At 38.7% G+C, this 26,922-nt stretch overlaps 1 protein-coding gene across 1 annotated transcript in view; it reads right to left on the bottom strand.

Annotated features, from left to right (window-relative positions):
• The window catches only part of STARD7 (StAR related lipid transfer domain containing 7), a 71,443-nt gene that overhangs the window by 37,380 nt on the left and 7,141 nt on the right, over positions 1–26,922 (bottom strand). The window contains exon 6 of the mRNA XM_053718185.1: positions 23,028–23,127. Within this exon, the coding sequence (XP_053574160.1) occupies positions 23,028–23,127 (100 nt within the window). The remainder of the gene's footprint in view (positions 1–23,027; positions 23,128–26,922) is intronic.

Raw genomic sequence — 26,922 nt, 5'->3', positions numbered from 1 at the left:
GAAATTACGAAAGGAACGAAAATTAGACTGTCTAGTCTTGGCTTTGGCTTTGTCCTGAGGCAGGGCATGGCCTTTACCTCCTGTAATGTCAGCGATAATCTCTTTCAACCCAGGCCCGAATAAGGTCTGCCCTTTGAAAGGTATATTAAGCAATTTAGACTTAGAAGTAACATCAGCTGACCAGGATTTTAGCCACAGCGCCCTGCGTGCCTGAATGGCGAATCCTGAATTCTTCGCCGTAAGTTTAGTAAGATGTACTACGGCCTCCGAAATGAATGAATTAGCTAGTTTAAGGACTCTAAGCCTGTCCGTAATGTCGTCCAGAGTAGCTGAACCAATGTTCTCTTCCAGAGACTCAATCCAGAATGCCGCTGCAGCCGTGATCGGCGCAATGCATGCAAGGGGTTGCAATATAAAACCTTGTTGAACAAACATTTTCTTAAGGTAACCCTCTAACTTTTTATCCATTGGATCTGAAAAAGCACAGCTATCCTCCACCGGGATAGTGGTACGCTTAGCTAAGGTAGAAACTGCTCCCTCCACCTTAGGGACCGTTTGCCATAAGTCCCTTGTGGTGGCGTCTATTGGAAACATTTTTCTAAATATAGGAGGGGGTGAGAACGGCACACCGGGTCTATCCCACTCCTTAGTAACAATTTCAGTAAGTCTCTTAGGTATAGGAAAAACCTCAGTACTCGTCGGTACCGCAAAATATTTATCCAACCTACACATTTTCTCTGGTATTGCAACTGTGTTACAATCATTCAGAGCCGCTAACACCTCCCCTAGTAATACACGGAGGTTTTCCAGTTTAAATTTAAAATTTGAAATATCTGAATCCAGTCTGTTTGGATCAGAACCGTCACCCACAGAATGAAGTTCTCCGTCCTCATGTTCTGCCACCTGTGACGCAGTGTCTGACATGGCCCTAATATTATCAGCGCACTCTGTTCTCACCCCAGAGTGATCACGCTTACCTCTTAGTTCTGGTAATTTAGCCAAAACCTCAGTCATAACAGTAGCCATATCCTGTAATGTGATTTGTAATGGCCGCCCAGATGTACTCGGCGCTACAATATCACGCACCTCCCTCTGAGCGGGAGATGTAGGTACTGACACGTGAGGCGAGTTAGTCGGCATAACTCTCCCCTCGTTGTTTGGTGAAATTTGTTCAATTTGTACAGATTGATTTTTATTTAAAGTAGCATCAATACAGTTAGTACATAAATTTCTATTGGGCTCCACTTTGGCATTGCAACAAATGACACAGGTATCATCCTCTGAATCAGACATGTTTAACACACTAGCAAATAAACTTGCAACTTGGAAATACAATTCAATTAGAATAATATTAAAACGTACTGTGCCTTTAAGAAGCACAGAAGATCTATGACAGTTGAAAATTAATAAATTGAAACAGTTATAGCCTCAATCCTTGTAAACAACACAACTTTAGCAAAGGTTTAATCCCATTAGCAAAGATAACAAATTCTGAAAGCAGGAAACAAATTACAGAATAAACGTTTTTTATCTCAGTCAAACTATAATTCTCACAGCTCTGCTGAGAGAAATTACCTCCCTCAAAATAAGTTTTGAAGACCCCTGAGCTCTGTAGAGATGAACCGGATCATGCAGGGAATACAATGAGTTGCTGACTGAAATATTTGATGCATAGTAAAAGCGCCAAAAAACGGCCCCTCCCCCTCACACACAGCAGTGAGGGAGAACAGAAACTGTCAGAAAACAGATTAAGCAACTGCCAAGTGGAAAAATAGTGCCCAAACATTTATTCACTCAGTACCTCAGCAAATGAAAACGATTTTACATTCCAGCAAAAACGTTAAACATAATCTCTAGTTATTAAACAGCTTTATGTATTTCTTACAGTGTAATTCTAGTGAAGTACCATTCCCCAGAATACTGAAGTGTAAAGTATACATACATGACATTATATCGGTATGGCAGGATTTTCTCATCAATTCCATTGTCAGAAAATAAAAACTGCTACATACCTCTATGCAGATTCATCTGCCCGCTGTCCCCTGATCTGAAGTTTACCTCTCCTCAGATGGCCGAGAAACAGCAATATGATCTTAACTACTCCGGCTAAAATCATAACAAAAACTCTGGTAGATTCTTCTTCAAACTCTGCCAGAGAGATAATAACACACTCCGGTGCTATTTTAAAATAACAAACTTTTGATTGAAGATATAAAACTAAGTATAATCACCATAGTCCTCTCACACATCCTATCTAGTCGTTGGGTGCAAGAGAATGACTGGGAGTGACGTAGAGGGGAGGAGCTATATGCAGCTCTGCTGGGTGAATCCTCTTGCACTTCCTGTTGGGGAGGAGTAATATCCCAGAAGTAATGATGACCCGTGGACTGATCACACTTAACAGAAGAAAATGTGGGTTCAGTGTCCCTTTAAGCTAAGAGAAAGAATAAAGATCGAGAGCTTCAAGTTTTAAATCGGTTGTTAAAAGGATATAATGTATACCTCAGGACACCAAATAAATCAAAATTGTGATAAATATTGCCTGAGAAAAAAAAAAAAGACGAAATGTTTCTTATGCAACAAACTGCTATTCAAAATATTATACGTAGAGCCACATAGAAACATAGAATTTGACGGTAGATAAGAACCAAAAAGGCCCATCAAGTCTACCCATATTACATGTTACATTTTCCTTAGGATAGCCTTATGCATGTCCCAGGCATTTTTAAATTCCTTTACAGTCTTTGTGTTTACCACCTCAAATGGAAGTTTATTCCATGAATCCACCACCCTTTCTGTAAAAAAATGCTTCCTCAAATTTCTCCTGAATCTACTACCCTCTAACTTTAGATTGTGATCCCTTGTTTTGGCATTTATTTTTTTGTGAAAAATGCTTTCAGCTTCTATTTTATTAAGTCCCTTCATATATTTGAAGGTTTCTATCATGTCACCCTCTTTCCCTTCTATCCTCTAAGCTATACATATTTAGATCATAGAGTCTTTCTTTGTACGTTTTATATTTTAGACCATGTATCATTTTAGTAGCCCTCCTTTGGACAGCTTCTAGTTTATTTATATCTGTCTGAAGATAAGGTCTCCAGAACTGTACACAGTATTCAATATTTGGTCTAACTAATGATCTGTAAAGTGGCATAAGAACCTTGCTATTTCTGCTACTAAAACCTCTTCCAATGCAACCAAGCATTTGACTGGCCTTGCTGGCTGCACTGCGGCATTGTGTACCAAATTTTAAATCATCTGAAATAATAATTCCCAAATCCCTTTCTTCTTTAATTACAGTCAGTAATGTACCATTGAGACTATAATTGGCCTTTGGGTTTTTTGATCCTATATGCATAATTTTGCTCTTGGTAATATTAAATTTCAGATCCCATTTATTTGACCAGTCCTCTAGTTTATTAATATCACAGTTCATTTGATCAACTCCTCCTGGAACATCTACCCTGTTACAAATTTTTGTATCATCAGCAAACAAGCAAACCTTCCCCTTAAGCCCACTTCCAATATCACTTATGAACATGTTAAACAAAACAGGCCCAAGAACTGACCCTTGGGGAACACCACTAGTAACTGATGCCTCATTTGAATGTACTCCATTAATTGAAACCCTCTGTCGTCTATCTTTAAGCCAGCATTCTACCCACTTAACAATCTTAGCATCTATTCCAAGGCAATACATTTTGTGAATAAGTTTGTTGTGTGGGACGGTGTCAAATGCTTTGCTAAAGTCTAGATATGCAACATCTACGGCTCCTCCCTGGTCTATTATTTTAGTTACATGGTCAAAGAAATCAATTAGATTAGTCAGGCACTAATCTATAGGCACATCCTATAGATATGGAAATAAAAAGGCACGTTTCTTGCTAATCTTACCAAATTAAAAAAAGAGAAGAAAAAAATAACAGGAGTCTCTTTTAAATGGGAAAAGACATACACGAATGAATAAAATAAATATGCCATTTAGAATTATTTTGAGAATCTATATTCAGAAATAAAATGTAATTGTAGCAGATTTTTGGTCAGAAACAAAAATTACCACAGATTATGGGAAGAACAGTTAACTGTACAGGTATACCTCACTTTACAGCGCTTCACTTTATACAGCGCTTCGCTAATACAGGGCTTTGTGGAGCTGAAGTTTAACCTCCAAGGATTTTGAAACAGTGCTGTACTCATTGTGAGATTGCGAGAAAAGGGACTGGCACCATTTTTTATGCTTAGTTCACTCTGTTTAAAGCATTACAGTGCAGTCTGTGTCTCAGTGCTATAGTCTGGCAACTTTTACTACAGTAATTGTCACTATTTTAGTCTCAGTGCTATAGTCTGGCAACTTTTACTACAGTAATCGTCACTATTTTAGTCTCAGTGCTATAGTCTGGCAACTTTTACTACAGTAATTGTCACTATTTTAGTCTCAGTGCTATAGTCTGGCAACTTTTACTACAGTAATTGTCACTATTTTAGTCTCAGTGCTATAGTCTGGCAACTTTTACTACAGTAATTGTCACTATTTTAGTCTCAGTGCTATAGTCTGGTAACTTTTACTACAGTAATCGTCACTATTTTAGTCTCAGTGCTATAGTCTGGCAACTTTTACTACAGTAATCGTCACTATTTTAGTCTCAGTGCTATAGTCTGGTAACTTTTACTACAGTAATCGTCACTATTTTAGTCTCAGTGCTATAGTCTGGTAACTTTTACTACAGTAATTGTCACTATTTTAGTCTCAGTGCTATAGTCTGGTAACTTTTACTACAGTAATCGTCACTATTTTAGTCTCAGTGCTATAGTCTGGTAACTTTTACTACAGTAATTGTCACTATTTTAGTCTCAGTGCTATAGTCTGGTAACTTTTACTACAGTAATTGTCACTATTTTAGTCTCAGTGCTATAGTCTGGCAACTTTTACTACAGTAATCGTCACTATTTTAGTCTCAGTGCTATAGTCTGGTAACTTTTACTACAGTAATCGTCACTATTTTAGTCTCAGTGCTATAGTCTGGCAACTTTTACTACAGTAATCGTCACTATTTTAGTCTCAGTGCTATAGTCTGGCAACTTTTACTACAGTAATTGTCACTATTTTAGTCTCAGTGCTATAGTCTGGTAACTTTTACTACAGTAATCGTCACTATTTTAGTCTCAGTGCTATAGTCTGGTAACTTTTACTACAGTAATTGTCACTATTTTAGTCTCAGTGCTATAGTCTGGTAACTTTTACTACAGTAATCGTCACTATTTTAGTCTCAGTGCTATAGTCTGGCAACTTTTACTACAGTAATCGTCACTATTTTAGTCTCAGTGCTATAGTCTGGTAACTTTTACTACAGTAATCGTCACTATTTTAGTCTCAGTGCTATAGTCTGGTAACTTTTACTACAGTAATCGTCACTATTTTAGTCTCAGTGCTATAGTCTGGTAACTTTTACTACAGTAATCGTCACTATTTTAGTCTCAGTGCTATAGTCTGGCAACTTTTACTACAGTAATCGTCACTATTTTAGAAGTTACAGTATTTATTGAATACTAATTGAATACTGTGCTAGTGCTAAACTAAACGTAGCACTATTGCACCCCTAATATATGTTAGTTCAAACACGTTTTCAAGTTTTTAAACACACTGGCAAGTGAAACTAAAGCTAAAACTGCCTTGTTTCACTTTACAGCGGGGCTCTGGTCCCTAACCCACTGTATGAGCGGGGTATACTTGTAATTTAACAATCCAATAACTTTAGATAAAATAAAAACAGAATTTAAAACTTTACCGTTAAGTATAGCATCAGTTACCAATCGAATTTTAAAAAAATTCTACAAGAGATAGAGATATACCGGTATATATATATATATCTGCAACTATTATTTTCATAATCGATTAGTTGGTCAATTTTTTTTTTTCGATTAATCGACCAAAAATCTATTCACACTTTATGGGGAACAAGATCCTACTGAGCATGTGCACAAGCTCACAGGTTATACGTGTACTAGTCTGTGACTGGCTGATGTGACATCACATGACATGATACAGGTGGCCGGCAAATGGGAGATGAAAAAATGTAATTTGTCAGAAAAAAAAACAAATGCTTAGTTGCTAGTTACTAGTACTACTACGAATTTCTTTGAAATTCAGAGTAGGTTTTAAAGGACCAGTCAACACAGTAGATTTGCATAATCAACAAATACAAGATAACAAGACAATACAATAGCATTTACTCTGAATTTCAAATGAGTAGTAGATTTTTTTTCTAACAAATTTCAAAGTTATGTCTATTTCCACTCCCCCTATACCATGTGATAGCAATCAGCCAATCACAAATGCATATACGTATAGTCTGTGAATTCTTGCACATGTCAGTAGGAACTGGTGACTCAAAAAGTGTAAATATAAAAGACTGTGCACATTTTGTTAATGGAACTAAATTGCAAAGTTGTTTAAAATTACATGCTGTATATGAATCATGAAAATGTAATTTGACCTGAGTGTCCCTTTAAATCATGACTGCAGGGTGGGAGGGATTTAATCTGATTCTGGGGGGTGGGGCACAGTATGACTGCACTGCAGGGAGGGAGTTAGTCTGACTTGCTCATCATGCTTTAAAGAATCTCTCTCTACCCTATTTTACACACGCAATTAGCAATAACATATCAATTATTTTTGTGCTCTGTTTCTTTCTTGTTCTAAATATTTTTTATTAATATTTTATTATATTTATTTCAATTTGATATCCTCCAAAACTAAATTGTGCTACTATATTATTCGATTCACAAAATGGGAAAAATAACTAAAATTACGTCACTTCAATATTTTTTAATGTTGTTTCCTATTCCTTTCCTGTTTGCCGATTTTACTATGTGTGCCTGCCATATGTTGGAACTACTGATCAGTAGTACATTTAATAGCTGCTACTAGTGGTTATAGATATTAGCTGTAGCTGGCTACCACGTGACTTGACCTTAACGGATGTTTATTACAGCTGCGTGCTATTGAATGACTGACTTCAAATGACAATGATTATTAATAATGTTCTTTTTGGCAGTTATATTAATTTTTTTGTTGTATGCTCGCTGTCGCTTCTCTTGGCTTTAAGTCAGATAAAACAGTCAGACCATAGATAGCTAATGTGATGTCTTAGCTCCCCTTGGGTCCCAGCAAGTTACTTGATCCGGACCCTCACCTTAGCCCCTCCCCTTCCATGCGATTTGGTCCGGTGCTCGCGATCTCATCGCACCCCATGCAATCCTAACAGAAGCAGTCACATCAGTGTTGTTTGCAGTCAACAGTTGATGTTAAAACTTTTTAATATAACAGCTGTCTTAAGATCGCATGGGGAGTGGGGAGATCACAGGCACCGGATAGGATCACATGGAAGGGGAATTCCGTAGTTTTGCACAGCCAACATGGTTATATTAATACATTTTTTACCTCTGTGATTACCTTGTTGCTAAGCCTCTGCAAACTGCCCCCTTATTTTAGTTATTTTGACACACATGCATTTTAGCTAGGGTTGCACCGATACCGATACTAGTATCTGTATCGGTACCGATACCAAGTATTTGCATGAGTACTTGTACTCGTGCAAATGCACCGATACTTAAACCGATACCGCCACTTCCTACTCATATGCTATCTTGTGGCGTTTTTTTCAAACTGCATGTTCCCATTTAATTTTAAACTGGAGTTGAGACTAAACTAAAAACTGTTTACTACTGTTGACAAACCCCTGAAGTACTGGGCAGTTAATAAACAGAATGCCAGCTCTGGCTAAAATGACCCAAAAATATCTTTCTGCCCCATGCAGTATGGTGGAAAGATAAAGGCTGTTCAACTTAGAATCGAACCTCCATACAAATGTCAGTTTGACGTTATATAAACAGCCCAACAAGCCAATTGCATCACCCCTTTAAATTTAATATTTTATTGTAATATTTTTTATTTATAAACATGTTCAGTAAACTTTGTGACAAATAAAACTGTTTTATTATTTCATAATGTCTTTTGAATTACAGTCCTTTATTATAATAATAAAGAAGGAATCTTAAATAATTAGTCTGTATTGTGCTTGGTAAACTGTCACATAACATTAAAAAAAAAAAGTATCGGTAATTGGTATGGGTGAGTATTTGAAAACAAGCATCGGTACTTGTACTCGGTCATAAAAAAATGGTATTGGTGCAACCCTGATTTTCATCAGTACTGACTCCTAGGTAACTACACACGAGTGAGCACAATGTTATTTATATGGCACACGTGAATTAGCACTTTCTAGCTGTAAAAACCTGTAAACATGCACTGAGATAAGAGGCTACCTTCAAGAGCTTAGAAATTAACATATGAGCCTACCTAGGTTTAGCTTTCAACAAAGAATACAAAGAGTACAAAGCAAGTTTGATGAGAAATGTACATTGGAAAGATGTTTAAAATTGCATGCTCTATCTGAATCATGAAAGCTTAATTTTGACTAGACTGTCCCTTTAAGCAGTTTACTTTCAGTATCAAAATTTGCTTCATACTCTTGATACCCTTTACTAAAGGAACAGCATTGCACTACTGGCAGATAGCTAATCACATTTAGTTAGCCAATCACAAGAGAAAAATGTGATTGGCTAACTAAATGTGATTAGCCACCAACCAAGTCCCACTAGTGTAGGATATGTACATATTTTTTTTTCCCAACGACAGATACCAAGAGAACAAAGTACATTTGAAAATAGAAGGGAATTTAAAAGGGTCTTAAAGGGATAGTATAGTCAAAATTAAACTTTCATGATTCAGATAGAGCATGCGATTTTAAGCAACTTTCTAATTTACTTCTATTATCAAATTTCCTTTGTTCTCTTGGTATATTTATTTTAAAAAGCTGGAATGTAAGCTTAGAAGCTGGCCCATTTTTGGTTCAGCACCTAAGTAGCGCTTGATGATTAGTGTCTAAATGTAGCCATCCAATCAGCAAGCGCTACCCAGGCGCTGAACCCAAAATGGGCCGGCTCGTAAGTTTACTTTCCAGCCTTTTAAAATAAAGATACCAAGAGAACGAAGAAAAATTGATAATTGGAGTAAATTAGAAAGTTTCTTAAATTTGCTCTGAATCATGAAAGTTTGTTTTTGACTGTACAATCCCTTTAAAATAACATGCTCTATCTGAATCATGCAAGTTTAACTTTCCTTTCCCTTTAAGTACAATGAACTCTTGCCTGCTGCTTGCCTAAGCACTGTACCTTTAAAGGGACAGTAAACACCTTGTAATTGTAACATTTGTCTGCAGTACTCCGATAAATTAACAGTCTACACCAAAAAGGTGGAATCCTTGCCCTCTGATAACACTAATAATTATCCTAAAGATATATATTTGTTGCATTCTTTGGAAATAGAGTTTGCCAGAAGGTAAGGTTTGGAGGTTTTGAAATGGCATCCAGACTCCACCTTCAAGTGATGTCATAGTGTCTCAAGGGCTGGTGGAGTCAAATATGCTGTGTGTCTTGCACGTCTATTTATGCTAGTGCCCGGAGTCTCATGCATGTGCAGTGTGTGGAATTGTCTCAGGCTGCCTTTTAGTACCCGGAACTCATCTAATGGTCTCATTTTAATAGCAGACCTTTATTTGTCAAAACTTTTCCTTTACACAACACGGATGACTCCACTGACTTTATCTTGCTCCTCTGACTCCACCACCTCCAATGTACCTATTGTAAGGACACACACAGAATACGGAGCAGCTGCTAACAAACAGAGAGCAGGCAGGAGTGGGTACAGGGCACTAACCAGAGGATCCGATGATCAGTGTTGCCGTTCCTAGCTTTTCTGTGTTCTTTGTGTGTCCTTACAATACGCACATGGGAGGTGTTACGGTACCAACAGTGTACCAAGGGTTAACACCAGGGAACAATGTCCTGCATAGGAAATCAGCAATTCACAACCCAGCCAGTTTTCAGGTTTAAAACAGAATGTCATTTATTAAAGGCTAGATGCCTAGTATTTATACAGGTTTTGACCCCAGATGGGGGGGGGTTGAAAGACTCTTGTACATTAGATAAAAGGGGAAGGCGCCCTTTTACATGATACAATAGAATTACATTACTTAAATACTTTAAACACAAGACACTCTGGGCTCTTCTTATCACTTAGGCGTTTTCTCTCTGAGGGTGATCAAACAATGGAATGCTTAGCACTAATTAAATTATAGCTGGAGCCAGCAACTTGTGTTTAGAAAATAGTTTCTTAAAGCTAAACACAGTTAACTCCTTCAGTCCTGACAGAAGGGTCTGTCACATAGCTCCCCCCTTGTGGAACACTCCGGCAGACCCGGCTTGACCCTTTGCGGGTCAACCTGGGGATGACCGGACTAGGAGGTGGTAGGCATGTCAGTTTGCCAGGATAATCCATCTGTATTCCCGTTATGAGAGAGAATTCCTGTCCATACAAACAAGGGTTCAACTTCCTCAGTGCCCAGACTAGGGCTAAACAGTCCTTCAAAATCCCATCAGCTTCTTTACGAGTTTTTTGTACCTGCTCTTTATAGGTATCCACAATCCCTTCATACTGACATAGGGTGCCCTTGAGTTGCTGCACCTCACTATGAGCCAGCGTCAGCTTCTCCTCAAGTGTCGCTAAGTTTGTCTTTAATGTTTCATGTTCCACTCTCAAGCTGGTGTTTTCTGCAGTCTGTCGGTGCAGCTTGTTTAGCAGATTCACGTTCTAAACGTGCTTTTTCCTCTGCACTCCTCTTCTCCTTCATCAGCGCATTGTAATGGGACTTCCACGTATCAATAGCAGATAGAGATTTACTGAGCTCAGCGTCCTGGGGCTTAGCAGCAGGTGGGTCAGTCTCTGCTGCACGGATCTGGGCACGGGTAGTCACAGGGTTAACATCCGCGGGACCCATAGGAGCGTAGGCAGAAACAATGGGGGCCAAGGTATTTCCAAGGAGAACATCAGCTGGTAAATCCTTCATGACCCCCACATTCACAGGTCTAGCGCCCACTCCCCAATCCAAATGTACCCTGGCAACAGGTAGGCGGAACACAGTGCCCCCTGCTACCCTCACAGCCACAGTATCTCCAGTGTGCTGTTTCTCAGACACCAAGTTCTTTCGAAGCAAGGTCATGGTAGCACCAGTATCCCGTAAACCACTGACCTCCTTCTCATTCACTTTAACCAGTTGCCGGTTATTCCGGTGGGCAGCTTGCACAAGGTCTGCCTCATGTAGGATGCCCCAGCATTCTTGCGCCTCTACGTAGCGGGCCGCAGGCTGAGGATTACGTGGGATTCCGCTGGCGGGTCTTCTCCAGGACTGTGCTTGGTTCTCTACATTTAGGGGACACTCTGGTCTTTTGTGCCCTAGTTGCTTACATCCAAAGCACCGAATCGGTTGTGAGTAGCCCCGTGAATTGAACCGGGCTCTCTGAGGGTAGTTCGTGGCCAGAGGCCGTGTGGTATAGCGGTGCGCCGGGGGTTGGTAACTGGCAGCTGCTGGGGTGACTGGGGGTCTGTACTCCACTCTAGCAGGGGGCTTAGTGGTAGCAGTGTCCAGTTTGCGGGCATCCGTATACTCATCTGCCAAGCGAGCCGCTTCATGCAGGGTGGAGGGTTTACGGTCCTGAACCCACTCTCGAACTCCTGCGTGTAACTTGTCGAAGCAATGTTCCAACAGGAATAGCTGCAGCACCTCTTCCCCAGATACGGCTTGGCACCCCGCTATCCAGTGAGCTGCTGTGCGGTGCACCTTACATGCCCACTCAAGGTAGGAATCACCAGCTAATTTAACAGTGTCTCTGAACCGCCTCCGGTGTAACCGCATACCTGGAGAGCAGAGCCTCTTTTACAGTATTATAATCCCCGACTTCCTCATCTGGAATGGCCCGAAAAGCCTCACTGGCCCGGCCGGATAATTTTCCGGATAATATCATGACCCAGTCCTCTGCGGGTACCTTGTGTAGTGCACATTGCCTCTCAAAATCCGCAAGGTACCCATCAATCTCTCCTTCTGTTTCCAGGAAGTTTTTAAAAGCTGCAAAATTTACTTTTCCCTTTTCCACTGGGGTTGCTGCAGCGCCGCTTTGGCGAAGTAGGTTGGCCTCCACAGCTGCTATGACCCGGTCGATAATTTCCGCAGATGGGTTGGGGCCATAATGTGCCAGTCTTATTTTAACCACCCGATCAAAGCTTGCTTCTTCAGGGGTTCTGTCTGATATGCTGGGCCCATTGGTTCCTTCTGTCCCTGGCACTCTTTCCATCTTAGTCAGTATTGTAGTAATCCCCCCCCTCTTCCTGAGGTTACTGGCTTGTGTAGTTGCTCTTCTGGGCGATAAGGTTCATCCCACCGCTGCCACCAATTGTTACGGTACCAACAGTGTACCAAGGGTTAACACCAGGGAACAATGTCCTGCATAGGAAATCAGCAATTCACAACCCAGCCAGTTTTCAGGTTTAAAACAGAATGTCATTTATTAAAGGCTAGATGCCTAGTATTTATACAGGTTTTGACCCCAGATGGGGGGGGGGTTGAAAGACTCTTGTACATTAGATAAAAGGGGAAGACGCCCTTTTACATGATACAATAGAATTACATTACTTAAATACTTTAAACACAAGACACTCTGGGCTCTTCTTATCACTTAGGCGTTTTCTCTCTGAGGGTGATCAAACAATGGAATGCTTAGCACTAATTAAATTATAGCTGGAGCCAGCAACTTGTGTTTAGAAAATAGTTTCTTAAAGCTAAACACAGTTAACTCCTTCAGTCCTGACAGAAGGGTCTGTCACAGGAGGCGGTAGAGTGAGAGGAGCAAAAAGTAGTGAGAGGAGGGACCCATGATCCATGTTGTGCAAAGGAAACACTTTGACAAAGAACCCACACAAGAGCTTAAAATTCCCTTGCTCCTCCCATCTCTCCTCAGTTTTTGTTCTTGGCCTCTCAGGAGAAGGTTTAGAATAGAGGCATTTAAACTACTTGCTTATGGACTATTGTTTGGGAGTTCAGACCAATGTGAGACCCTTATACCTGGGACATATTCACAAAGAAGACAGAAGAGATTTCACAGCAGCTGAATGATACAGGAACATAGGAATACTGTTATGTGCATAGTATTTCCCTATCAGACTTCAGCCATAACTACACTCAGACGTTGCAGGAACTTCTGAGCTTTCCCTGTGGGACAGCAGTATTTCCTTCAGATATCGTATGCAGTACACGTACCAGCACTGGATGAGCTCTCTACTGGATAGTGCTGCAGATTGGTGCATGGTAAGCTGGTGGAAGGGTGCAACTTCAGGTAAGTGACTTACCACAGCAGAGACACAGTCCAGAGGCTATTAGAAGGTACTCTGACACAAGTACATCATAGCCAGGGGACTTAGCCTGCTCTCCTTCTGACAGTTTTTTTTTCTAAATTTCAGATACCCGACTGCCCTAGGTCAAGCTGGGGGACATACCTACAGTAATAGTGCCCATTTTAACCCTTGCCAACCCTGGGGGCCACTATTTTTTAATTATATAGGTGACCGCCCCTTTAAGAGTACTGTTTTTACCTGCTTTGTGCAGTTAGCGGTTTTATTGTCTACAATCCAGTGAGCCTGCAGGGGGTTTATTTGCTAAAAGCATGTTATATAGTGTTTTGTGCACTAAATTAGAAATATGTTGGGGATTTTTTGTTTTGCCTCTCTGAGGCACCAGTATCACTACGGGTGAAAACCCTGCACCCTCAGCTTGGCACCCTTTACCTTCTCACTATGGAGCTCTGGTTAAAGAGCTCAGGAGCACATTTGGACTTCTCTTCAGCTTTACTACAGACTTTTTTCCAATCCTGTCACTGGAGGGGGTGAGTACACATGCAAAAGCTGCCAGGGGATCAATTTGGGGGCTCACTATCTAATCTGTTTGGGTGTCAGAGGTTTAATTAACCTAGTGAAGAGGGCTCTCTACCATTTTATTATTATTATACTGTTTGTGTATTAGCTCATACTCTGTCTGCACATTATGGAACACAGTGAATATTTCCGCAATTAAACTATATTACACCCTGTAGAGGAGTTCTATGCTGACAACTCCTCTTGAATGTATTTTGGTTTATTTTGCAAGTCTGTACCAGTTTGCCAGGTCAACCAACTCTGTAACAATTGTGTACCAAAATGTTTACATACAAACCAGCCACAATCTTCTACTTCCTCTTAGGAATTATGTCATGTGTATGTTACTCAGGGGGATACTACTGACTTCACCCCTGAGTTTAAAATAAGCTTGCACAAAGCTATGGCAGAATATTTAGCAGCCATTATTGAGTTTCATACTGTGGTTAAACTTTCTGCTTATAAGGTCATATATACTGAATGTATAATGGTTATCAGAGGCGTAATCCCTTATTCCTAAGTGTTCATAATTGATAACGTCCTATATGCAGGTTTTTTTCCCACAGACCTTTATTCAGCTCTATACCTCAGACACACTTATATAGTCTACAGTGTACACAACTTGCTATAATATGTGCAAATACGTATTTTGCTGTACAAAATGACATATGGTGCCACCTGTGGTATCAATACCTATATATAGGTCTATGAAGCATTGTTCTCCCTGGATGTAAACAGGTTTTTTTTTTATTTCAGTTTGCATTGTCTATACTGTTATTTGCAGTAATGTACTTCATGTACACTATTATATGCAAATCTATATAAACTGTTTATTGCATGTGCAGCAGCACATATGCAGAACTTTATGTCTATGTAGGTCTGTAGACATATGTTCTATACCATTACTTAGTGTATGCAATATTATAAATATATGCCTATAAGAATATACCTTTCATACATCTTTGTCTGCATGATTAATTTCAAAAGCAATCGTGCAGGAATTCTCCAATTCTTAGTAAAAACCGTGAAGATCCTCTAGAGAGAGAAAAAATATTTTGGAATCTCTTTTATACCTATTATATATGTAGTTTATATCTATGCCCATAGGTTTTATTATACAAATACTGAACATTGATCATGAATATTTTCATTAGCAATGTACATAGTATATTCACTTTGTAAAAGTTTAAAGTATATGTAGTCTCTGCTTATTCTGGATAGATTTACAAGTATCTACATGTAGTGCGAAATTACATGCTAAATATGTACATATTGTTTAGTATATGCATGTGTATAGTACATAATGATACTTATTTCATGTACAGATTTATAAACTTTGTATTACTTTATGCATAAGTTTATGTATTTTCAAATTCATCAGGAAAAAAATTGTTTGGTGATCCAGATTTATTCCTTTTGTCCTTAAAGGGATTGGGAGTTTTCCTTCTCCCATGATGGCTTAGGGGTTAGCCAAGTTGTCTTGAATGCTGAAGGTTGAGCGTTCAAATCCAGCTATGGCTACTTGGTTTAACTAGAAATCCTGCAAAGGTGGCTGCCTTTAATCCAACGTGTCCCGGATCTGGAGAACATGGAAGCATTTGTCCCCGTCTCAGAACAGGGCCATGGTTTTTACTCCTAAGAAGGAAAGGACTTTCACACCATCTTATACTTGAAAACCCTAAACAAAATCCTAAGGGTATCTACCTTTAAGATGGTAACAATTAGCACATGTTTACCTTCACATCTCTATCAGTTACTAAGATTGATATACCAGACAAAGACTATCATCTGTTGTCCTTCCATTAGGTCTGAATACAGCTGCTCATGTCTTTATAAAAGGTGCTAGGAGCATTGTTGGTGGTGCTCAGAGTATCTTAAGTACCCCTTATCTGGTTGTTATCTTAGTGCAGGTTCCTTTCCTGCCTCTAGCTATTGCCCATACCCAAAAGGTTACTATATTTCCTCCAAGACTACGATTGGAGAATCAATGTTCCAATTAACTCTTTATCTCCAGCTACAAGGGTGTCTTTCTAGGAGAAGTCAGATTCTGTCCCAATGCATCTATACCTGATGGCGTAACGCAGAATAAGCTTCAGAAGGTGTGTCTGTCCCTACAATGGGTTTCATTTCCATCGGTAGCTCTATGCATGTAGGTAGTGAGTCTTATGGTTGTGGCTTTGGAAGCGGTTTCCATTGTCCACTTTAACCCCCTTCAACTAAGCACAATCAGTGGTAAAATAATTATCTGGAACAGCAGACTGCTCTGAACTTGTCTGTCAGATAATCTCTCGCTTTGTAGATTCAAGGTCCTTCTTTGGCCTACATAAATCATCAAGGGGGTACCCGCAGTCCACTGAGTATGCAGGAAGTATCCAGAATTCTGTCTTGGGCAGAGAGGAATCAATGTTCTTTGTCAGCAGTGAACAATTGTGAAGCGGATTATCTCAGCTGTCAGTTGGCCCATCCAGGAGAGTGGTCTCTACTTCAGGATATCTTTGACCAATTAGTGATCAGATGGGATCAACCAGACATGGATCTGATGGCCTCCCATTTCATTCACAATCTTCCAATGCATTGTGCAAGATCAAGAGATCCAAATGCTCAAATGATAGACGCCTTGGTGTATCCATGGGATTACTCATCTAGCGTACCTTTTTTCTTCCAAAGTAATTGCTTGAATCGAACAGGAGTCAGCTTTGGTAATCTTGATTGCTCCAGTCTGACCCCACAGAACATGTTATGTGAATCTAGGTAAGATGTCCTCTTCTCTTCCAAGGCTTCATCATCTAAGAAAAGATCTATTGTCTCAAAGGTTTCTCTTCCATTAGGATCTCAAATCTCTAAATTTAAAGAGACATTAAACCCCAAAACTCTCATGATTCAGACAGAGAACACAATTTTTAAAAAGTTTTCAATTTAATTCTATTATCAAATGTATTTAATTCTCAAGTTATTCTTTGTTGAATATACCTAAGTAGGTAGCGTGCACATGCCTGAAGAACTACATGACAGGAAATAGTGCTGCCATCTAGTGCTCCTGCTAATGTATAACATTGTTGCAAAACTTCTGCCATATAGTGCTGCAGACACGTGCACACTCTTGAGCTAACATTTCTGCTTTTCAACAAAGGAAAACAAGAAAATATGATAATATAAGTAAATTAGAAAGTTGTTTAAAAATTTATGTTTTATCTAAATCATGTAAGAAAAACAAAAATGTGGGTTTTATGACCCTGTAACGACCAACGACGTATGGAGTATGTCCAGCAAAAAAAATTCAGTTAATGACCAAGGACGTACCCCGTACGTCGTTGGTCTTTGAAAGCGATCCTGATCGCTTCCATGTTATTGAAGTGATGCCTCGATATTGAGGCATCCTGCAAAGAACACTTTTTAGCCACTCTTTGGCCCTCTCTGCATCGGCCATCGATGGCCGTGATCGTTGGTGGGCGGGAGCTGATGCAGGGAGGCGGGTGGGCAGCCATCGGTGAAGGAGAGGGGCGCTACGGAATCTGTTGGCGCTCTACAAATACCTAATAAGACGTGCGTGCGGGCGGAAACAAAGTGGCCAATATGGCTCAGTAGTGAGGTGGGAGAGAGGACTGGGGAGGGTGGGAATGTTTAATTAAAGTGATCTGGGAGTGGGTGGGGGGTAGGATGTTGAGGGGGGCAGCTACTCTACAGAAAATCTTTATTTTTTTAAATAAAAAAAAAACAAAAACAGTACCCAATATGGTGCACAGTAAGGCAGAATATATATATATATATATATATATATATATATATATATATATATATATATATATTTATATTTATTTTTTTTTCCCCCAAACAACCCCCCCCCCCCCAAAAAAAACAAAAAAAAAACAAAAAAAAAACTTATTTTAGTACTGGCAGACTTTCTGCCAGTACTTAAGATGGAGGGGACAATTGTGGGGTGGGGGTGCGATGTGTCAGGTGGGAGGCTGATCTCTACACTAAAGCTAAAATTAACCCTGCAAGCTACCTAATTAAAGGGACATAATACTCATATGCTAAATCACTTGAATCTGATGCAGTAGAACTGTAAAAAGCTGACAGGAAAATATCACCTGAGCATCTCTATGTAAAAAAAGGAAGATATTTTACCTCACAATCTCCTCAGCTCAGCAGAGTAAGTTCTGTGTAAAAAGTTATACTCAGCTGCTCCCAGCTGCAGGTAACAAAATTAAAAAAAAATGAAGAAATGAACAGCAGCCAACCAGCATCAGCAGTGCTGAGGTCATGAACTCTTACTGTGATCTCATGAGATCTGACTTAACTCTCATGAGATTTCATAGTAAGCTTCCTTTACCTGATTGGTGAAATAAGAGAGTGCACGAAGCTCATCCTTTCAGTTGTCCCGGGACAGACATACTAATATGCTGCTTAGAAACCCTTTACAATGGGAGGTGGCTACTGAGGAACTTTTGAGGTAAAATATCTTTCTTTTTTACATAGAGATGTTCAGGAGATATTTTCTAGTCAGCTTTTTACAGCTATGCTGCATCACTTTCAAGTGTTTAAACATTTGGGTATTATGGCCCTTTAACCCCTTGACTGCTAGATATAATACACGTGTGATGCGCAGCGGCATTTAGCAGCCTTCTAATTACCAAAAAGCAACGCCAAAGCCATATATGTCTGCTATTTCTTAACAAAGAGGATCCCAAAGAAGCATTTACAACCATTTGTGCCATAATTGCACAAGCTGTTTGTAAATAATTTCAGCAAGAAACCTAAAGTTTGTGGGGAAAAAAATTGTGAAAAAGTGAACAATTTTTTATTTTTTTTATTTGATCGCATTTGGCGGTGAAATGGTGGCATGAAATATACCAAAATGGTCCTAGATCAATAGTTTGCGTGGTCTACTAAAAAAAAATATGTATGTGTGTGTCAAGGGATATTCAAGGATTCCAGACAGATATCAATTTTGAAAAAAAGTGGCTTGGAAATAGCAAAGTGCTACTTGTATTTATATCCCTATAACTTGCAAAAAAAGCAAAATGAACATTGGATATTTCTAACTCAGGACAAAAAATTTGAAACTATTTAGCATTGGTGTTTTTTGGTGGTTGTAGATGTGTAACAGATTTTGGGGGTCAAAGTTAGAAAAAGTGTGTTTTTCCCCCCCACATTTTTTCCTCATATTTTATAAAAAAAAATATATAGTAAATTATAAAATATGATGAAAATAATAGTAGAAAGTTAAATTTAATGGCAAGAAAAACAGTATACAATATGTGCGGGTATAGTAAATGAGTAAGAGGAAAATTACAGCTAAACACAAACACTGCAAAAATGTAAAAATAGCCTTGGTCCCAAACGATCAGAAAATGGAAAAGTGCTGTGGTCCTTAAGGGGTTAATGGCATGGAGGTAGAACGCCTAGTTTTAAAACATTAAGGGCCAGAAAACCCATTACCAAAACAAAATTATTACAACATTTGGAGGGCATACTTTGAATGGTGCTCTTTCAGAGGTTTTTCTTAATATTCCTTTATTTCTCTAGTTTTTACAAAGGGTTTGACTGGTAGCTCCCTAAAAGGTAAAATTTTTGCTTTATCTGTTCTTTTTCTAAGAACGTTCGCTAAACTAGTTCTCTCTGTTCTGCACGATCTTCCCTTTAAACCGACACATTCCATCATACTCTTATCCTGGAAAGGTTTTTGTTAGCAATTTCCTCAGCTAGGAGAGATTCTGAATTAACAGCTTTGTCCTGTGATTCTCCATTTTAAGTTTTTCACAAAGATAAAGTTATGCTTCGTACTAAATATGATTTTCTGCCTAAGGTAGTTTCTTCAATCAGGAGATCTCTGTGTCCAGATCCTGAAAATTCAAAGGAACGAATTTTACATAATCTTGATGTAGTCAGTGCATTGAAGTTCTGTCTTCAAGCTACTAAAGAATTCAGACAATCTTCCAGCTTGTATGTTCATTACTCTGGGACTTGTAAGGAGCAGAAGGCTACTACTGTAGCGTTGGCCTCTTGGCTCAATCAGGTAATTCCTAAACGTATCACAGCTTAGTCTACAAGATATTATATTATATCTTTGGAAAAGATTGCAAGGCTGCAACATGGTCTTCGCTGCATACCTTTTCAAAATATTACCGCTTTGATGTTTTTGCTTCTTCGCAAGCAGTTTTTGGCAGAAAAGTCATTAAAGGGACAGTAAACCTTAAAAATAATGTTATATAATTCTGCACATAGTGCAGAATTATATAACATTATTTAGGTGCTATAGCCATAAAAGCATTTTTTACCGTTTAATTTGCTAAAATACGGCGCTTTTACAGACCCGCTCTCTGCTGAGCGGGTCTGTTATTTTTAGTCAGCGCATCGGGCCAGCTGTATAGTCACAGCCCGGCCCGACCGCGCCATAGCACTAAGTGCAGCTCGCTCCTGTCACAGGAGCGAGCTGCACTTAGTCTTATGGCGCGGTCGGGCCGGGCTGTGACTATACAGCTGGCCCGATGCGCTGACTAAAAATAACAGACCCGCTCAGCAGAGAGCGGGTCTGTAAAAGCGCTGTATTTTAGCAAATTAAACGGTAAAAAAATGCTTTTATGGCTATAGCACCTAAATAATGTTATATAATTCTGCACTATGTGCAGAATTATATAACATTATTTTTAAGGTTTACTGTCCCTTTAAGGCGCAGTGTCTGATAAATAGAAACTGCCTGAAAGCTGTCTCACCATTTCCGTAACAGGACTATTTGCTTGGGTATTAATCCACATATGTTATGGAGCCCTATGTACTATCATCATTATACGGAGAAAACAATTTATGCTTACCTGATAAATTATTTTCTTTTGGAATGATGATAGTCCATAGGCCCCGCCATTTAAATTTTTTGGGGGGAGAGTTCTAATTTGCACCTCTATAGTCCCAGCTTTGTTTTTCAAACCTATGCGTTTCCTATTCTATGCTTGGCTATGCGTTAAAATGAGGAGAGATGGGAGAGAATTTAAGCTCGTGTGGGTTCTTGGCCTCCTCCTAGAGGCAAGAATTATATCCCACATGTTAAGGAACCCTATGGACCATCATCATTCAGAAAGAAAAGAATTTATCAGGTAAGCAGAAATTAGGTTTTTGGTGTAGACTGTCCCTTTAACATACCAGCAAATATGAATGTTATTAGAACAGATTAACACCTTATTTGTTGCAATAGTTTTTCAATTGTCAAACTTCACCCACAACTTTCACATTTTGGAGGAGCACAATTCAGACTTGAGGCAAGGTTAAGCTTGTAAAGTCAGTTATGTGCTCTTTTAGTTTTCATGATTATAAAATCCAAACTTTTCGGACTTAAATGACAGAAAGGGGGCAAAATGAATAATAAAAGTATATTGCAAAACCGTTTTACTATGCATGAACCCAATTTTTTTCTTTCATGATTCAGATAGAGCATGTAATTTTAAGCAACTTTCTCATTTACTCCTATTATCAATTTGTATTCATTCTCTTGCTATCTGTATTTGAAAGCAGCTTTTTTTTATGGTTCAGTACACTGGACAGCACTTTTTTTATTGGTGGATGAATTTATCCACCAATCAGCAAGGACAACCCAGGTTGTTCACCAAAAATGGGCCACATCTCAAATAAAGAAACCAAGAGAATGAAGAAAATGTGATAATAGGAGTAAATTAGAAAGTTGCTTGAAATGTCAATGCTATCTGAATCACGGAAGAAAAAAATTTGGGTTCAGTGTCCCTTTAAGCATTTTATATTACAATCTCAAACTGTTTATGGTCCTTTTAAACATTGTATTTTACTCCACTAACTGCTACAGTTGACAGTCATACAGTGCGCAACTCATTAGGCAAACATATAGCCTTTACCCGTGGAAATTCCTGGCATATGAGTAGCATATGCCAACATTACAAACAGTGCATTTGAGGTCTTACAAAAACGTTTTTTGTCTCAAATTTATACAAAGTACAGGTACCAACCCCAAATCTCAAACTCCAAAATCCAGACGACTTTCATTAAAGGGCCACTAAACCCAAAATCTTTCTTTCATGATTCAGATAGAGAATAGAAATTTAAACAACATTACAATTTACTTTCATTATTTTGCTTCATTTTTCAAATATCCTTAGTTGAAGAAAAAGCAATGCACATGGTCAGCCAATCACACGATGCTTCTATGTGCAGCAACCAATCAGCAGCTAGTGAGCATATCTAGATATGCTTTTCATCAAAGAATATCAAGAGAATAAAACAAATGAGATAATTTAAGTAAATTAGAAAGATGTTTAAAATTGCATTCTCTTTCTAAATCATAAATGAAAAAAATGTGGGTGGCATGTCCCTTTAATATTTTTTTTTTTTTTTTAAACTCCCCACCAGTAAGCCACAACCTTCTCTGTATGCATCTTTGGTTTGGTTTTGTGTTCTAAAATGCATAAGTTAGTCTATATATTTTTAAAACAACAACTACAACTATTACGTTGCTAGTTACAGTACTGTACTATCTGATAGCACTATGTATACATAAGTAATAAACTATATAAAACTACCGATAGTTTTCATGTATAAGCTGTATTATGACGTACATATTGCTTAAAATTATGCAAATGTGTTAATATTCCAAACTATTCTGAAATCAAAACTTTCCTGGTCCCAAGCAGTTTGGATAAAGGATTTTGTAGCTGCCTATGTTTTATGCATTTGTTGCTGCAAATCTGGCCCTCAAAATGTATCCAATGGGACAACAAAGCTATCAAACATGATATAGCCTTAGTAGTGACAATTATTTAATTTAAATTTTTCTGCACAGGATTTCATCATAATTTGTAGTTTATTCAGTGTAATATGTTTGCACATACGTAACATGGACCTGAAGAAATTATTTGTGTGGTTTTTAATCTTATGACTTGAACATCTTTAAGCAAAATGGATGTTTTTGAAATTCAGTTGATTTCCGCAGGATTCAAAATAAACAAATACACTTCAATAAAAAAAAAAAAACACACACAAAACTACTTTAGAGCTGTAGTTGTCAGCTATAATTGCAGACTTTGGAATTTCCTATACAAAAAAACAAAACAAACAACAAACAAACACTAAATAGTGCCAAAACCTCAAACATCCTTAATCAAGTCTACTAGGAGTTTCAGGATCAAAAACATGTCAGTCTCACCTCATCGAATGATGTGTGCGGTCGAATAACCATCTGAGACTGATAATTGCGAACCCTTACATATTCTGCAGATTCCGGAACTCCCGGATGCTCAACTGCTCTGGGGAAAGAAGCCATTGTGAGTAAGCACCACACTAGATCAATAAAAATATATATATATAATTCTGAAATAAAATGTGACATTATCCAAAGATGTATTTTTTTTTTTTTTTTATAGAACAAAGGGATTTTCCCCCAAAAGCATTTAAAAAAATTAATTAAAAAAATATTGTTTATATGAATTTGAAAAATGTTAAAAAAAAAAAAAAAGTTTCTGCCTTAAACATTCTGCCTGATCACTATGTCATTTATACATTTGTCAACAGTTAATACATATAAATAGCAAAACAGTATTTTAGACAGTATTTCAAACATGCTCCAAACCAAACACCTCAATATCTCTATATTTTTACATTTAAATTCTTAAAATGGCACGTAAAACCAATTACTGTCAGATGAAAAAACATAATTTATGTTAGAACTTACCTGATAAATTCATTTCTTTCATATTAGCAAGAGTCCATGAGCTAGTGACATATGGGATATACATTCCTACCAGGAGGGGCAAAGTTTCCCAAACCTCAAAATGCCTATAAATACACCCCTCACCACACCCACAAATCAGTTTAACGAATAGCCAAGAAGTGGGGTGATAAGAAAAAAGTGCGAAAGAATAAAAAATAAGGAATTGGAATAATTGTGCTTTATACAAAAAAATCATAACCACCATAAAAAGGGTGGGCTTCATGGACTCTTGCTAATATGAAAGAAATGAATTTATCAGGTAAGTTCTTACATAAATTATGTTTTCTTTCATGTAATTAGCAAGAGTCCATGAGCTAGTGACGTATGGGATAATGAATACCCAAGATGTGGAACTTCCACGCAAGAGTCACTAGAGAGGGAGGGATAAAAATAAAGAGACAGCCAATTCCGCTGAAAAACCATCCACACCCCAAAATAAAGTTTCAATCTTATAATGAAAAAAAACTGAAATATAAGCAGAAGAATCAAACTGAAACAGCTGCCTGAAGTACTTTTCTACCAAAAACTGCTTCAGAAAAAGAAAACATCAAAATGGTAGAATTTAGTAAAAGTATGCAAAGAAGACCAAATTGCTGCTTTGCAAATCTGATCAACCGAAGCTTCATTCCTAAACGCCCAGGAAGTAGAAACTGACCTAGTAGAATGAGCTGTAATCCTTTGAGGCGGAGTTTTACCCGACTCGACATAAGCAAGATGAATCAAAGACTTTAACCAAGATGCCAAAGAAATGGCAGAAGCCTTCTGGCCTTTCCTGGAACCGGAAAAGATAACAAATAGACTAGAAGTCTTTCGGAAATCTTTAGTAGCTTCAACATAATATTTCAAAGCTCTAACTACATCCAAAGAATGCAACTATATTTCCTTAGAATTCTTAGGATTAGGACACAATGAAGGAACCACAATTTCTCTACTAATGTTGTTAGAATTCACAACCTTAGGTAAAAATTTAAAAGAAGTTCGCAACACCGCCTTATCCTGATGAAAAATCAGAAAAGGAGACTCATAAGAAAGAGCAGATAATTCAGAAACTCTTCTAGCAGAAGAGATGGCCAATAGAAACAAAACTTTCCAAGAAAGTAATTTAATATCCAGCGAATGCATAGGTTCAAACGGAGGAGCTTGAAGAGCCCCCAAAACCAAATTCAAAATCCAAGGAGGAGAAATTGACTTAATGACAGGCTTTATACGAACCAAAGCCTGAACAAAACAGTGAATATCAGGAAGATTAGCAATCTTTCTGTGAAACAACACAGAAAGAGCAGAAATTTGTCCTTTCAAGGAACTTGCAGACAAACCTTTATCCAGACCATCCTGGAGAAACTGTAAAATTCTAGGAATTCTAAAAGAATGCCAAGAAAAATGATGAGAAGAACACCAAGAAATTTAAATCTTCCAGACTCGATAATATATCTTCCTAGACACAGATTTACGAGCCTGTGACATAGTATTAATTACGGAGTCAGAGAAACCTCTATGACTGAGAATCAAGCGTTCAATCTCCATACCTTCAAATTTAATGATTTGAGATCCTGATGGAAAAAAGGACCTTGCGATAGAAGGTCTGGTCTTAACGGAAGTGTCCACGGTTGGCAAGTAGCCATCCGAACAAGATCTGCATACCAAAACCTGTGAGGCCATGCTGGAGCCACCAGCAGAACAAAACGAACGCTCCTTTAGAATCTTGGAAATCACTCTTGGAAGAAGAACTAGAGGCGGAAAGATATAGGCAGGATGATACTTCCAAGGAAGTGACAATGCATCCACTGCTTTCGCCTGAGGATCCCTGGATCTGGACAGATACCTGGGAAGCTTCTTGTTTAGATGAGAAGCCATCAGATCTATTTCTGGAAGTCCCCAGATTTGAACAATGTGAAGAAACACCTCTGGGTGAAGAGACCATTCGCCCGGATGTAAAGTCTGGCGACTGAGATAATCCGCTTCCCAATTGTCTATACCTGGGATGTGAACCGCAGAAATTAGACAGGAGCTGGATTCCGCCCATGCAAGTATTCGAGATACTTCTTTCATAGCCAGAGGACTGAGTCCCTCCTTGATGATTGACATATGCCACGGTTGTGACATTGTCCGTTTGAAAACAAATGAACGACTCTCTCTTTAGAAGCGGCCACGACTGAAGAGCTCTGAAAATCGCACGGAGTTCCAAAATGTTGATTGGTAATCTCGCCTCCTGAGATTCCCAAACCCCTTGCGCTGTCAGAGACCCCCATACAGCTCCCCAACCTGTCAGACTTGCATCTGTTGAGATCACAGTCCAGGTTGGAAGAACAAAAGAAGCCCCCTGAACTAAACGATGGTGGTCTGTCCACCATGTCAGAGAGTGTCGTAAATCGGTTTTAAAGATATTAATTGTGATATCTTTGTATAATCCCTGCACCACTGGTTCAGCATACAAAGCTGAAGAGGTCGCATGTGAAAACGAGCAAAGGGGATTGCGTCCGATGCAGCAGTCATAAGACCTAGAATTTCCATGCATAAGGCTACCGAATGGAATGATTGAGACTGAAGGTTTCGACAAGCTGAAACCAATTTCAGACGTCTCTTGTCCGTCAAAGACAGAGTCATGGACACTGAATCTATCTGGAAACCTAAAAAGGTTACCCTTGTCTGAGGAATCAATGAACTCTTTGGTAAATTGATCCTCCAACCATGTTCTTGAAGAAACGATACAAGTCGATTCGTATGAGATTCTGCTAAATGTGAAGACTGAGCAAGTACCAAGATATCGTCCAAATAAGGAAATACCACAATACCCTGTTCTCTGATTACAGACAGAAGGGCACCGAGAACCTTTATAAAAATCCTTGGAGCTGTTGCTAGGCCAAACGGCAGAGCCACAAACTGGTAATGCTTGTCTAGAAAAGAGAATCTCAGAAACTGAAAATGATCTGGATGAATCGGAATGTGCAGATATGCATCCTGTAAATCTATTGTGGACATATAATGCCCTTGCTGAACAAAAGGCAGAATAGTCCTTATAGTTACCATTTTGAATGTTGGTATTCTTACATAACGATTCAATATTTTTAAATCCATAACTGGTCTGAAGGAATTCTCCTTCTTTTGTACAATGAATAGATTTGAGTAAAACCCCAGACCCTCTTCCAGAACTGGAACCGGCACAATTACTCCAGCCAACTCTAGATCTGAAACACATTTCAGAAACGCTTGAGCCTTCACTGGATTTATTGGAACGCGAGAAAGAAAAAATCTTCTTGCAGGAGGCCTTATCTTGAAACCTGTTCTGAATCCAAAGATTGTGAATCGAATTGATCCAAATTTCTTTGAAAAA

Source organism: Bombina bombina, chromosome 6 (assembly GCF_027579735.1).
Source record: "Bombina bombina isolate aBomBom1 chromosome 6, aBomBom1.pri, whole genome shotgun sequence".
Lineage (NCBI taxonomy): Eukaryota > Metazoa > Chordata > Amphibia > Anura > Bombinatoridae > Bombina > Bombina bombina.
Note: the sequence above shows the minus strand (reverse complement) of the source record. Positions and strands in the feature narration are given on the sequence as shown.